Source organism: Amphiprion ocellaris, chromosome 23 (assembly GCF_022539595.1).
Source record: "Amphiprion ocellaris isolate individual 3 ecotype Okinawa chromosome 23, ASM2253959v1, whole genome shotgun sequence".
Taxonomy (NCBI): Eukaryota; Metazoa; Chordata; class Actinopteri; family Pomacentridae; genus Amphiprion; species Amphiprion ocellaris.
Window position 1 is genome coordinate 15,346,274 of NC_072788.1, and position 12,852 is coordinate 15,359,125.

At 37.3% G+C, this 12,852-nt stretch overlaps 2 protein-coding genes across 2 annotated transcripts; both read right to left on the reverse strand.

Moving 5' to 3' along the window:
• Nucleotides 1–2,426: 2,426 nt before the first annotated feature.
• On the reverse strand, nt 2,427–5,515 carry LOC111567586 (ankyrin repeat and IBR domain-containing protein 1-like). Its single transcript, XM_055007854.1, has 4 exons — nt 5,383–5,515; nt 5,135–5,235; nt 4,000–4,155; nt 2,427–3,885 (listed from the first exon to the last, which is right to left on the reverse strand). Exons 1-4 carry the CDS (start codon nt 5,480–5,482, stop codon nt 3,403–3,405), a joined length of 840 nt encoding a protein of 279 aa, XP_054863829.1. The 5' UTR covers nt 5,483–5,515; the 3' UTR covers nt 2,427–3,402.
• Nucleotides 5,516–7,856: 2,341 nt separating this feature from the next.
• On the reverse strand, nt 7,857–11,066 carry LOC118470153 (ankyrin repeat and IBR domain-containing protein 1-like). Its single transcript, XM_035947355.2, has 5 exons — nt 10,839–11,066; nt 10,440–10,563; nt 10,233–10,333; nt 8,749–8,904; nt 7,857–8,635 (listed from the first exon to the last, which is right to left on the reverse strand). Exons 2-5 carry the CDS (start codon nt 10,552–10,554, stop codon nt 8,180–8,182), a joined length of 828 nt encoding a protein of 275 aa, XP_035803248.2. The 5' UTR covers nt 10,555–10,563; nt 10,839–11,066; the 3' UTR covers nt 7,857–8,179.
• Nucleotides 11,067–12,852: the final 1,786 nt, after the last annotated feature.

Sequence of the window (12,852 nt, forward strand, 5' to 3'; positions counted from 1 at the left end):
GAGCTCAGGCAGAGTCTGGACATGTCTGGGCATGTCCTCTGTAGGATGTGACTTGGTGGTGAAATACAATAACCTGATGTCAAGATCTGACCAGTAGATTCAGAAAAGTACAATTGTGTCAAAACTGTCTCTCCAAAGTATGTCTTACAGATGTGGAAAAAATGACCAACTCTCACAGCATGAAAGACGATGCACGGCTCAGTATTGGCAGTATTTGTTATGGAGTTAATCACTGCTAAGAACTACTCCTGGATTTTCTGTCCACAATAAATCCTGCTGCCTCTGAATGTTGACTTCTCCTGATGACTTTTTGAAGATATTTAAAGAAGCTTTTTGGTCATTTGACCACGGTCAAGTCTGAGACTCTGGCCCATGATTTGGGACTTAGTTTCCACGTCACTATTAACTTCTACCTCTCACATGTTGTCTTTCTTGTTACGCCTCTTTAAACTCAACAGAGATCCTGTTTTGCGTCCTGTAAAAGAGCGCTGTGTACCAGGAAATGTATCTTTGAAATACAAAGTTACCAAACAGTTAACAGGAAGGAGCTGGACAATTTTGCAGGTAGTGAATGAGATTTACTTTAAGTGTTAATGGAAGTTGCTGATTGCCTACATGATATGCACAGACTTTATTACTTAATCAAACCTGGACAGTTTTCGAGATTATAAACACATAACAATACAAAATGGTGATCTGGTGATGCAGGCAGGAGTGCTGCTTCAGCTTCAACAGTGAATCCCACAGGTCAGAGAAACGGCACTCTGCTGCCCTCTGCTGTGTTCAAACCTCCACCTGAATGATGTTTGACGTCTGTGATGAAGTCATGAACACACCTGCTTTGACTGTATTGTTTACGCTTGGTCTTGTTTCCTGCTTCATGTGATTCTGTTGCAATTTCCCCTTTCAGCCTCAGTGGGTGCAGTCCACAAAAGAAAGAATGTCAGCTTGTAGGTGCTGATTGCAAGTTGTTGACTTCTAGAGCGTTTAAAAAAGACTCTTTTCCCTTTTGGTTCTTTAAATGTTGACATGAAAGTAATTTGCAACCCTTGTAAAACAGATATACTCTTAATCTTATTACCTTTTTAATAGAAGCCTTATCTATCCAGTATTCACCCATGTTTATTGTTGAGATGCTGTGCTTTCTTTTACTGGTTAAATGTTTATTTAATGCACGTCTCACATTAGTTCAGTAATTTCCTGCAGAATTTATGATACATAAACATAAATTTAGAGGATTTTGCACATTGCAGCAATATGCAATGCTAGAGATATAGTTTAATATGTATTGCTTTCATTGTGGCTCTAAATCATCCAGCCTCAAGACAAATAACATCATATCTCTGGGTCTTGTCTTTTCTTGTCTGCAGCAAAACGGTAAGCTGTTCACTGTGTCACGTTTACGGAATGCCCCTGAGTTTTTCATTTCTTATCTGTTGCTTTCACTTTTTCTCCAGCAGTTAGAAGAAATCACATGACTGATGAGTAGTTGTCTGGATTGACTTTTAAACATTGTTATTGATGCTCACAGCCCATTTTTATTGCCTTGATGTCAAGTATTGAGTGTTATTGCACTGCTTTTGAATTATTTTCTTAAACATACAATGGAGATGCACTTTTGAATTGATACAATGTGATGGAAAGTACCTAATTCACCACTGCGACTCCACTCCATGATGAAATCAGTTTATTTGCTATTTGTTTCACTTTTGCTTTTGCATGATTGTGAATACCTAAATAACTATTACTAGTATCTGCTTTTTTCCCAAAGGATTGATAAGTTCCTGCACTGGAGTTCTGGTTACATCCTGAACACTGATGTTGCAATATTTGGTGGTTTCCGGTTCCCCTTTAGTCAAAATAACAACATTTGAAGTCTAGCTTAACAAAGACATGCATTCCTACTGCAAGCTGCCAGGATTTACCAAGAACAGTGTTTACAGATGACAGATGAACTTGAAATTACTGTTTTGCAAATGAGCTGGGATCTTTTTTTCCATTCAGTCAAACTTTGTCCTTATCAGAATGGCCTCCATCTCTTAACTTGTATTTAGGAAAGAGTGAGCTCACTTTCACCTTTATGCAGTTCATTCTGGGAGTTACATGTAAATAGTTGAACAAGGTTTAAAATACCTGAAAGTGAAGAGTGAAATATTTATTCCATTGGACAGTTTGTAAACTGAACTCAGAATTTTAAGCTCAAATTGAAACAGACACACATTTAAGACTTAATAATACAAGAAAAGTTTATTAGAACTGATTGTAAGATTTTACACTATGAAGGATAAATCAAGAAGAGAAACAGAAAAGAACAAAACATTGTCTCTGTGATGAATCACAGATTATGATTCAAAGTTTTCAGGACTTACTTTGGTTGAAATAAGAGACGTCTTTATTATTTATGCTCATATATATATATATTAAAAAGCGCTGTCTATCTGGTGAAGAACAGCACATTCGTAGGCTTATATCTAATCACCTTAGGGCCATGAATTATTCACCAGTAGATGAAGATCAGTAATAACTGCATGCTAATTTAATTCAGTTCAAATGAGCTTTATTGCCATGAAAATTTCAACAAACCAAAGCATAAAAATAAAATTTTTGCAAATATCTGGACAGCACATATTGACAGTAAATGACTAATTATACAACATTTAGATTGATGTATAACAGTTGCACCAGTAATATAACATTAAATATAGCACTAAATGCTAAAGCTAAATTAGGACTACAGTTGTTTTTCTTGTCTTGAACAAAATTTGATGTGTGCCATTTTACATGACAGATTTCATTTGTCCATAGGGGCTCTGTGATGTAGAATATTTATATACATGAACATGTCCGACAGGAAGAGAGAAGTTCACACACTTCTATATTTTAGATCTTTTATTTAAACAGAACAACAGCTGGGTTTTATGCAGAAAAGCATTGCTTGCAGTGATACACAGAAGACCAGAGCAGAAAAGCAACATAATGATAAAGCAAGCACAGAGAAATAGACAATATAAACCTGAGATGACTTTATGGACCAACGAGCTGACATTTAAAAACAACACAAAGAAATGATAACCAATAATAACTAAACATGTTAGATTTTAAAGTATATGCACATACAGTATATGGATGTTCCACCTCCTGCTTCAGAGCTACTGGACAGCACATAATGACAGTAAACGACTAATTATACAACATTCAGGTTGATATATAATAATTATAGATATGCAGCAGTGCAGATATATGTATGTATGTTCCATCTCCTGCTTCTGACTTACTATCATCTCTATAATTCAGGAAAGCGTCAGTATAATGATTATATTTAGCAATAAATTTCTCACAAACAAAACACAACTATGACTAGATTTGCCAGATGTTTCTGGATGGAAAATAGGGTTCTTTCTCTTACTGGAGGGATGAGGGTCTGGTGTGGTTCACGTGATGCCACACAGGTATAGAGGTCTGTCTGGAGGCGACGCCGCTGCTGCACAACGTGTAATGGTGACTCGTTTTCAAACATCTGGAAAAGAGCTTCAAGCACACGAAACAGAACTTCACCTTGCATCGTGGGCAGACCATAGATTTACAGAATATTTTGCTGTGCTCCAGCAGGGAACCACAGGTGGGACAGGCCCGGATGGAGGGACACCCAGTGATGCCTGGCATAGACTGAAAGACGATATCTGGGCAGGTTTGCAGTGTTTTCAGTGGCTGGTTGCAGCAGCCATCGTTTCCACAGCGGTCTGATCGTGGCTTCGGACCCTTCCATTTCTTCAGACACTGCCAGCAGAATTCAAAGGTCCTTCCTTTGTTTGCTGTGCACAGTTTGCAGCAAATATTCAGGTTGGATTCATTCGTTCTCATCACAGGGGATTTACATCCAGGACACTAAAATAATGAAAGAAAAGAGAGAACAGTGAAGGTCTTTCTTTAAATTCTAATATTCAGTCACAACTTTACAAGAACAGCTGGTGAATGTTATATTTTCAATCGTACACTTACTGCTTTGATTAGAAAGTTCTCCCTGGCAGCATTGAAGGCCAACGTTTGTTTAAAGTATTTCTTTTCCTTAGGGGTCAGGAGAGCCATTTTACACACCTCCACATAAGGCCACTCAACGCTACAACCAAACTGGCCACACACAAATCTGCTGTCACCCTGGAAAGAAATATTATAAAGTGCACAGTTTGAAAAAGCCACGAAACACTGGAAACTCTGAAGAAACGTCCAGGATATCTATTAACCAACAATGTCAACATCACAGATGGAAAATGAATGAACATTAATCTAGCTGGAAATTTACGTTTGGACAATGTCAAAGTTTTACTACTTAAATGATTAAAACCATGAACACTATATTGAGAGCAAATGTTGCTGCATCTGCACTGTATATTCAAAATAACCTGTAATTTCACAGAATCAGTTTTTTCTGTATGTTTGAATACAGAAAAATATGAATAAGATGATAAAAAAATACAGTGTGAATTTACATGTTTGGTGTATAGATAATGGATGGATGATAATGGAGAACGGATGGTTTTCCCTGCTTTTATTATTTCCTTTAAAAAGTCAATCATGTCCCCTCCTCTCTTTTCATCCACTCCTCCCCTCTCGCTGCAGCTCAGCACTCCAGCTCACATACGATGCTGCTCAAACACCGTAAAACTACTTTAAACAACACAATGACAAGTTTAGATTTTGGAGTAATTCATCTACACATTATAACCTGACATGGATTCTGAGGAAGAAGAATGGAAAATAAAGGTTCAACCTGAGAGTAGATATGATTGGTCCCTCAGGTTTGTTACATATGAAACCCAGGAAGTCTGAATGTTTGGTTTTAAGACTGTTGTTGCAGTTTCAAGGTGGGAAGGTTCAGCCATACTGTCGATTAGTTGTTTATCTCATGATGTGACTTGTAGCTTATATAAGACACTATATGAACATGTTAACAAGATCTGAAATAACCTTGACTGTCTCTAGAGGGGGTCTTCAAAGAATCTGAATTCTACTGCAGTCAAGTGGAACCCAGCAGTCATTATTTTACCAGTTCTCCTGAGCTTTACAAAGTGTACTGGTGAAGAGGTACTCTATCATTTAGAAATGATGTTCATAGCATTTATGACTCGTAGCCTACCTGATCCAGCTGCCTGAGACACCAGTTGGTGAGAGACGTGGGGGTCACAGCATGACCACAGGACATCTGAGCTCTTGGAGACTTAAAGTCTTCACATAAAACTGAGCAGAAGCACAGACAAGCAAAAAAAGGTCACACAAACAAAAAATAATATCATACAGCCATGTGTGCTCTACAAAGTAGCTTAACTCATGATATCTTATTACTCATTTGGGAAACTCAAAACAGACTGACTGAAGTCTACTTACAATCTAAGACGTCTTCTCCATCCACAAATTTAAGCGTTTTGTCTCCAGGGTCGTAGCACTTCTCCTGTTTAGCTGCTTGACTTGACATTTCGGAGCCCATTTCACTTTGCTGCGTTTTAATCTCCTGCACATAAACAACAGTAGGAGGAGAGGAGGAACAAAATCACTTTCGGTTTCTCTTCGAGGAGTGAAAACACTGAAACCACCAGACACAGACGGTGCACAAAGCAGCTAGAAAGTCGGCTGTCAGACAGATCCCCCTCAGATGTATTAACTTCTGATGAATCTGATATATTTAACATGTGAATCAGTGATGCTGTGGTTGTGCAGTCTAGAAATCAAACACAAGGAAAGTGTAAAATACAATGAAAATGGAGGAGCAGACAGACACAGGACACAGATGCGAACTTTAAACCAGATTGAAATATGTGATCATCCGAACAAACAAGAGGAGACATGAAATAATAAAGACATTCTTGATTTCTTTAGAGGTGCAATTGTGTATTATTATTCTAATGGTTTATGGATGCTGTATAATGATTGTGATACACTAGTTGCACATTAGCAGAGTGTGATGTCTGAGCTGTTATTTATCAAATAGTAGCTCTCAGCTGGTTAGAGAATGTTGATCTGATCACATATGTTCTGATTAACATTCAACACACTAACACAAATTATAAACCTTATTAAAAGTCACATTTGGTAACTTTAACCTGAAGGGAAAAAGCACATAGTTCCATAAAAAAACTCACTTTCAATTATCTCCTGTGATGTTTAATGCAGATGTTGGCTGTGAATCTGAATATTAACGTACAGCAATGTTGCTGATTCATTTTTTCCCTTAAGAAGTACATATCTATGTCTCCAGAAGCATTGATCAGTTCAGACATATGAAGTGTTTGTTAAACTGTAGCATTTTGGAGATGTGAGGAATAGACAGTTGTAACAATCAGTCCCATGATGACAAAGAAGACAAATAGCATCTGCAGGATTCCTGTACTTAATATTTCATGTGATATTTCATTTGTCACCTGACACTTGTTCGCAAAAAGGTTTAGAAATAGAAATGAAGACAGATGCTGTGCTTATTTTTACCGGCTAAATGTTTTAATTAATGCATGTCTCACATTAGTAAAGTAATTACCTGAAGAATTTATGATAAATAAACATGAATTTAGAGGATTTTGCACATTGCAGCAACATACAATGCTTCATATATAGTTGTAATTTGTATTGTGTCCATTGTGGCTCTAAATCATCAAGCCCAAATAACATCATATTTCTAGGTCATGTCTTTTCTCGTCTGCAGTAATTTTGATATAGTTCAGCACGAGAAATAAACAGGAAACACTGAAACTGCTCACTGTGTCACGTTTACAGAATGCCCCTGACTTTTTCATTTTCTATCTGTTGCTTTCACTTTTTTTCTCTAGCAGTTAGAAGAAATCACATGACTGCTGAGTAGTTATCTGGACTGACTTTTAAATGATATTATTATCACAGCCCACTTTTATTGTCCTGATGTCAAGTACTGAGTGTTATTGGATTATTTTCTGAAACATTCAGTGGAGATAGACTTTTGAATCGATGCCATGCAATGGAAAGTACCTGATTCACCACCTAGTGAGAGACTCTGGTTCCACCCATGATGAACTCAGTTTAATGGCTATTATATTGGCTATTATAAGCCTGAGAAGTATCTGGCTTCATTGTATCACTTTTGCTTTTGCATGCTTGTGAATACCTAAATCACTATTGCTAGTATATGCTTTTCTCCCAAAGGATTGATAAATGACTTCACAGGAGTTTTAATGATCATCCAGGGTACTAAGTAGCAGGTAAACAAACATTATTCTGGTTCCATCCTGAACTCTGATGCTGGAATATTTGGTGGTATCGGGGTTTCTCCCTTCAAAGTTTAAAAAACCTTATTGTATCAACCTTTGTCACTGTCATAAAGGCCTTCATCTTGTAACTTGTATTTAGGAAAGCGTGATCTCATGTTCACTTTTATGCAGTTCATTCTGGGAGCTACATGTAAATAATTGAACAAGGTTTAAACTACTTGAAAGTGAAGAGTTAAATATTTATTCCATCAGAAAGTTAGTAAACTGAGCTCGTGACTTTGAGCTAAAATTGAAACAGACAAACCTAATTAAGTCTCAATAATACAAGAAAAAATTGTTTTATAAAACTGATTGTGAGATTTTACAGTATGAAGGATAAATCAAAGAGAAACAGAAAAGAACAAAACATTACCTCCCTCTGGTGAATCACAGATTATGATTCAAATTTATCAGGCCTTACTTTGGTTGAAATAAGAAATGTCGTTATTTTTCTCATTTATGCCAAATGGTATAAATTGTTGTCTTTCCAGTGAAGAACGGCACATTGTCTGGTTTATATTTGATAGCCTAAAGGTCCTAAATTATTCATCAGTAGACGAAGATCAGTAATAACTGCTGTTAGCTGAATTCAGAAAAAATGAGCTTTATTGATATGAAAATTTGAACAAGTCAAAGCATCAAAGTGCAATTTATGCAAATATCAGGACAGCACATAATGGCAGTAAATGACTAATTATACAACATTCAGGTTGATATATAATAATTAGAGATATGCAGCAGTGCAGATACATGTATGTTCCATCTCCTGCTTCTGACTTACTGTCATCTCCAGGATTTAGGAATGCCTCAGAAATAAAATGATTACATTTGGCAATAAATTTCTCACAAACAAAACACAGATATAATTATATTTGTCAGATGTTTCTTGATGGAAAATAGGTGGCCTTGTCTTACTGGAGGGAGGAGGGTCTGGTGTGGTTCACGTGATGCCACACAGGTATAGAGGTCTGTCTGGGGGCGACGCTGCAGCTTGAACTATGATGACGCTGCTGCAAGCACACGAAACAGAAGTTCACCATACATCGTGGGCAGAGAACGAATGTACAGTATTTTTTGCTGTGCTCCAGCAGGGAACCACAGGTGGGACAGGCCCGGATGGAGGGACACCCAGTGGCGCCCGGCATAGACTGAAAGATGGTATCTGGGCAGGTTTGCAGTGTTTTCAGTGGCTGGTTGCAGCAGCCATTGTTTCCACAGCGGTCCGATCGTGGCTTCGGACCCTTCCATTCTTTCAGACACTGCCAGCAGAATTCAAAGGTCCGTCCTTTTTTTGCTGTGCACACTTTGCAGCAAATATTCAGGTTGGATTCATTCGTTCTCATCACAGGGGATTTACATCCAGGACACTAAAAATGATGAAAGAGAAGGGAAGACTGTGAAGGTCTTTCTTTAAATTCTAATTCCATGTAACAAATTAACAAGAACAGCTGGTGAATGTTATTTTCAATCGTACACTTACTGCTTTGATTAGAAAGTTCTCCCTGGCAGCATTGAAGGCCAACGTTTGTTCAAAGTATTTCTTTTCTTCAGGAGTCAGAAGAGCCATTTTACAAACCTCCACATAAGGCCACTCAACGCCACAACCAAACTGGCCACACACAAATCTGCTGTCACCCTGGAAAGAAATATTCAAAAGTGCACAGTTTGAAAAAAGCCACAAAACATGATTTTTTTTTTCTTGGAATCTCTAGGTCCAGCAATGTCAACTTTACACATGAAAATTTGAGACCAACTTCAGATCATCTGGCTGGAAACTCCAGTGTTGGACAAAGTCAACGTTTTACTATTGAAGTTAATAAAACTATGAAATTTGTATTGAGGGCAACGGTTGTGTGTCTACACGGTATATAAAAATAAATCTGTAATTTCACAGAATTTTTCCTTTTCATTTTGCAGACTTTTTTCTGCATTTTTGAAATACAGAAAAATATGTGTATGATGACATTAGTGTAAGTGAGGTCAAAAACCAACTTTTAATGGCACATTCATAGGTTTACCATAATTCCATTACATTTCAACGTATTTCTTTTTTATTTAATAGGTGATACTGGTATATTCAAGTTAATATTAAATATATTTCCAAAATGAGCTGTTTATGGTAAGTGACAACAGAAAAAGAAGTAGTGGTTCTGTAATTGTACCTATTTGTTTGTTAAATGAAAGATATCTTGTATAATGAAATGTTTTCATCGCAAAAATGTTGAACGAGTCTGAAATACCTATAAGCATTGACAGTCAAAGTGCAATTTTTATATATTATGTATCATCTTTCTCACTATATATATTTTCATTCTCATATATTAGAGGGGATTTCATTGTTTTTCCTGCTGTAAAATGGCTTGATGTAACTTTGCATCGTTATTTCCTTTAAAAAATCAATCATGTCCCCTCCTCTCTTTTCATCCACTCCTCCCCTCTCGCTGCAGCTCAGCACTCCAGCTCACATACGATGCTGCTCAAACACTGTAAAACTACTTTAAACAACACAATGACAAGTTTAGATTTTGGAGTAATTCATCTACACATTATAACCTGACATGGATTCTGAGGAAGAAGAATGGAAAATAAAGGTTCAACCTGAGAGTAGATATGATTGGTCCCTCAGGTTTGTTACATATGAAACCCAGGAAGTCTGAATGTTTGGTTTTAAGACTGTTGTTGCAGTTTCAAGGTGGGAAGGTTCAGCCATACTGTCGATTAGTTGTTTATCTCATGATGTGACTTGTAGCTTATATAAGACACTATATGAACATGTTAACAAGATCTGAAATAACCTTGACTGTCTCTAGAGGGGGTCTTCAAAGAATCTGAATTCTACTGCAGTCAAGTGGAACCCAGCAGTCATTATTTTTCCAGTTCTCCTGAGCTTTACAAAGTGTACTGGTGAAGAGGTACTCTATCATTTAGAAATACAGTTCATAGCATTTATGACTCGTAGCCTACCTGATCCAGCTGCCTGAGACACCAGTTGGTGAGAGACGTGGGGGTCACAGCATGACCACAGGACATCTGAGCTCTTGGAGACTTAAAGTCTTCACATAAAACTGAGCAGAAGCACAGACAAGCAAAAAAAAGTCACACAAACAAAAAGTAATGATATCTTACTACTAATTTGGGAAACTTAAAACAGACTGACTGAAGTCTACTTACAATCTAAGACGTCTTCTCCATCCACAAATTTCAGAGTTTTGTCTCCAGGGTCGTAGCACTTCTCCTGTTTAGTTGCTTGAGTTGTCAGTTTGGAGCCCATTTCACCCTGCAGCATTCTAGTCTCCTGCAAATAAACAACAGCAGGAGGAGAGGAGGAACAAATTTACTTTCGGTTTCAGTTCGAGGAGCGAAATATTCTGAGGAAGGGGATGTTGGAGGTCCCAGCAGCTACATGTTGGATGTTTTAAACACTAAAACCACCAGACCCTGACGATGCGCAAAGCAGCTAGAAAGTCAGCTTTCAGGCTGATCACCCTCAGATGTACTGACTTCTGATGAATCTGACATATTTAACATGTGAATCAGTGATGCTGTGGTTGAATCATGCTGTGTTTTTACCTGTGCAGGAGATCTGTGTGACCAGCGTGTTTGGAGAGCTGTCCCCGGCGCGTAAAAGAAAGGCGACACTCCAGCAGCGCATCAGAGGAAACATGCAGCAAAATGCCTAAACACGAGAAACAACACTAAGACAGACACAGTTATTAATGGTCAGTGGTGTGAGAGTCCACTAAACCATGAAAAATGCTGAGAGACTGCATGGTGCAGGTGAACAACCTAATGCGCATGTTTGGCGCATGGTGTGCCACCGCTGCCGATGCTTTGTGACAATAACTGCGTGTTATGGTGCCATTACACACGTGATTTCTTTTCACTGTCTGAGGACCGATAAGAAACAGGGGACTTTCCACTGTGAATGACCGGTGTTTTGGGGGATTTTTATTTTTTAAGTATGCTTATTTGTTGTGACTTCGCCAACTGTCTGGAAATATTACTGTCATTTTAAATAAAAATACCCAGAACGATGATGGTGATAATAAATGTTGATATGTCGCTGAATATTTAGGTGATATTGCAAAATTTGTCGTTGTGACTCCAAATTCATTTTAAAAATATCAGTATGTTGTTGCATTTTGACTTATTTAAGTCAAATGCTGTGACTCATAGCACCAAAACATAGAAAATAAAAACATAAAAAGTATATCGCAGTGTAAAAATGTAAAGGATAAAAGACATTCATAATAACATGATTTACGCAGCTTTTCTTATTATATAGAAAATGTGCTTTTACTTTGGATTTTACAACTGTTATATATTTAGGATATTTACAATAATACAGGCTCCTACAATAGATGGTGTCATAATGATGTAAATTATTATGTACTGCAAAAACGAAAGGACTGCCCCCCCCATGTACAGGCTATAAATACAGGCATCAGAGAGTGAATGTGAAAGAATTCTAGAGAAGGATCACAGCGTCGCCTCTCACACGAACGAAGCAAAGAAAATGTGTAAAACCGACCAGCTCGTTCTCAGCTCCAACACAGGAGAGATGAGGATCGTCAACCTACTGCACAAAACCAAGAAGCCTCTGCCAAGTGTGACTGTACGCCAGCTGAAGACTGTAGCACTGAAGGAGTTTCCTAAATTATCAGGTAAGCACACACACACACACACACACACACACACACACACACACACACACACACACACACACACACACACACACACACACACACACACACACACACACACAGGACACAGATGCTTTCTATTTTATGTACGAAAATCAGTTTTGCATGTTTTTCAGAACAGAAATGCAAGAATATTTTCCATATCAACCCACATTTTAAAAGTGAACCATTTATAACTGTAATTTGTATTTATATTAATATTAAAATGCAAATGGGGAAATTCTGTTTATTTATATATATATATATATATATATATATATATATATATATATATATATATATATATATATATATATATATATATATATATATATATATATAAAAATATATATATATATAAAAATATATATAAACACTTTGCAACTTACCAACAACAAGAGGCTTTGATAAACCTTCCATGTATTACAGAGCTGATCTCCCTCTTTTCTCTGCTGTGTGTTTAGGACAGAGTGTGGATGATATGAAGCTGATCTGTGAAGCGAAGCCTCTGGATAAAGACTCTGCTCCTCTGTCTGATTATGGAGTCAAGGCCGGGGCAGTTGTCCAGATGGTGAGGAAAGTCAATGGAGGTTGACGGAGAGGCATCATCATCATCATCATCATCATCACCATCACCATCCCCACCATAATCATCATCATCATCATCATCATCATCATCATCATCATCATCATCATCATCATCATTATCATGCATATCAACAAACAAAGACAAAAACCACACAGTGGACATATTTTTTTTAGACAGAGACATCAAGGAGTCATATTGTCTAATCTTTGGCTTTTTTATACTTTGCATGTTTTTAAATGTACATTTTTGGCACTTAATAAATTGTGTTTTTGTAGAGTTCAGAAACACACACAATTCAAGATCCAAAGTGTAA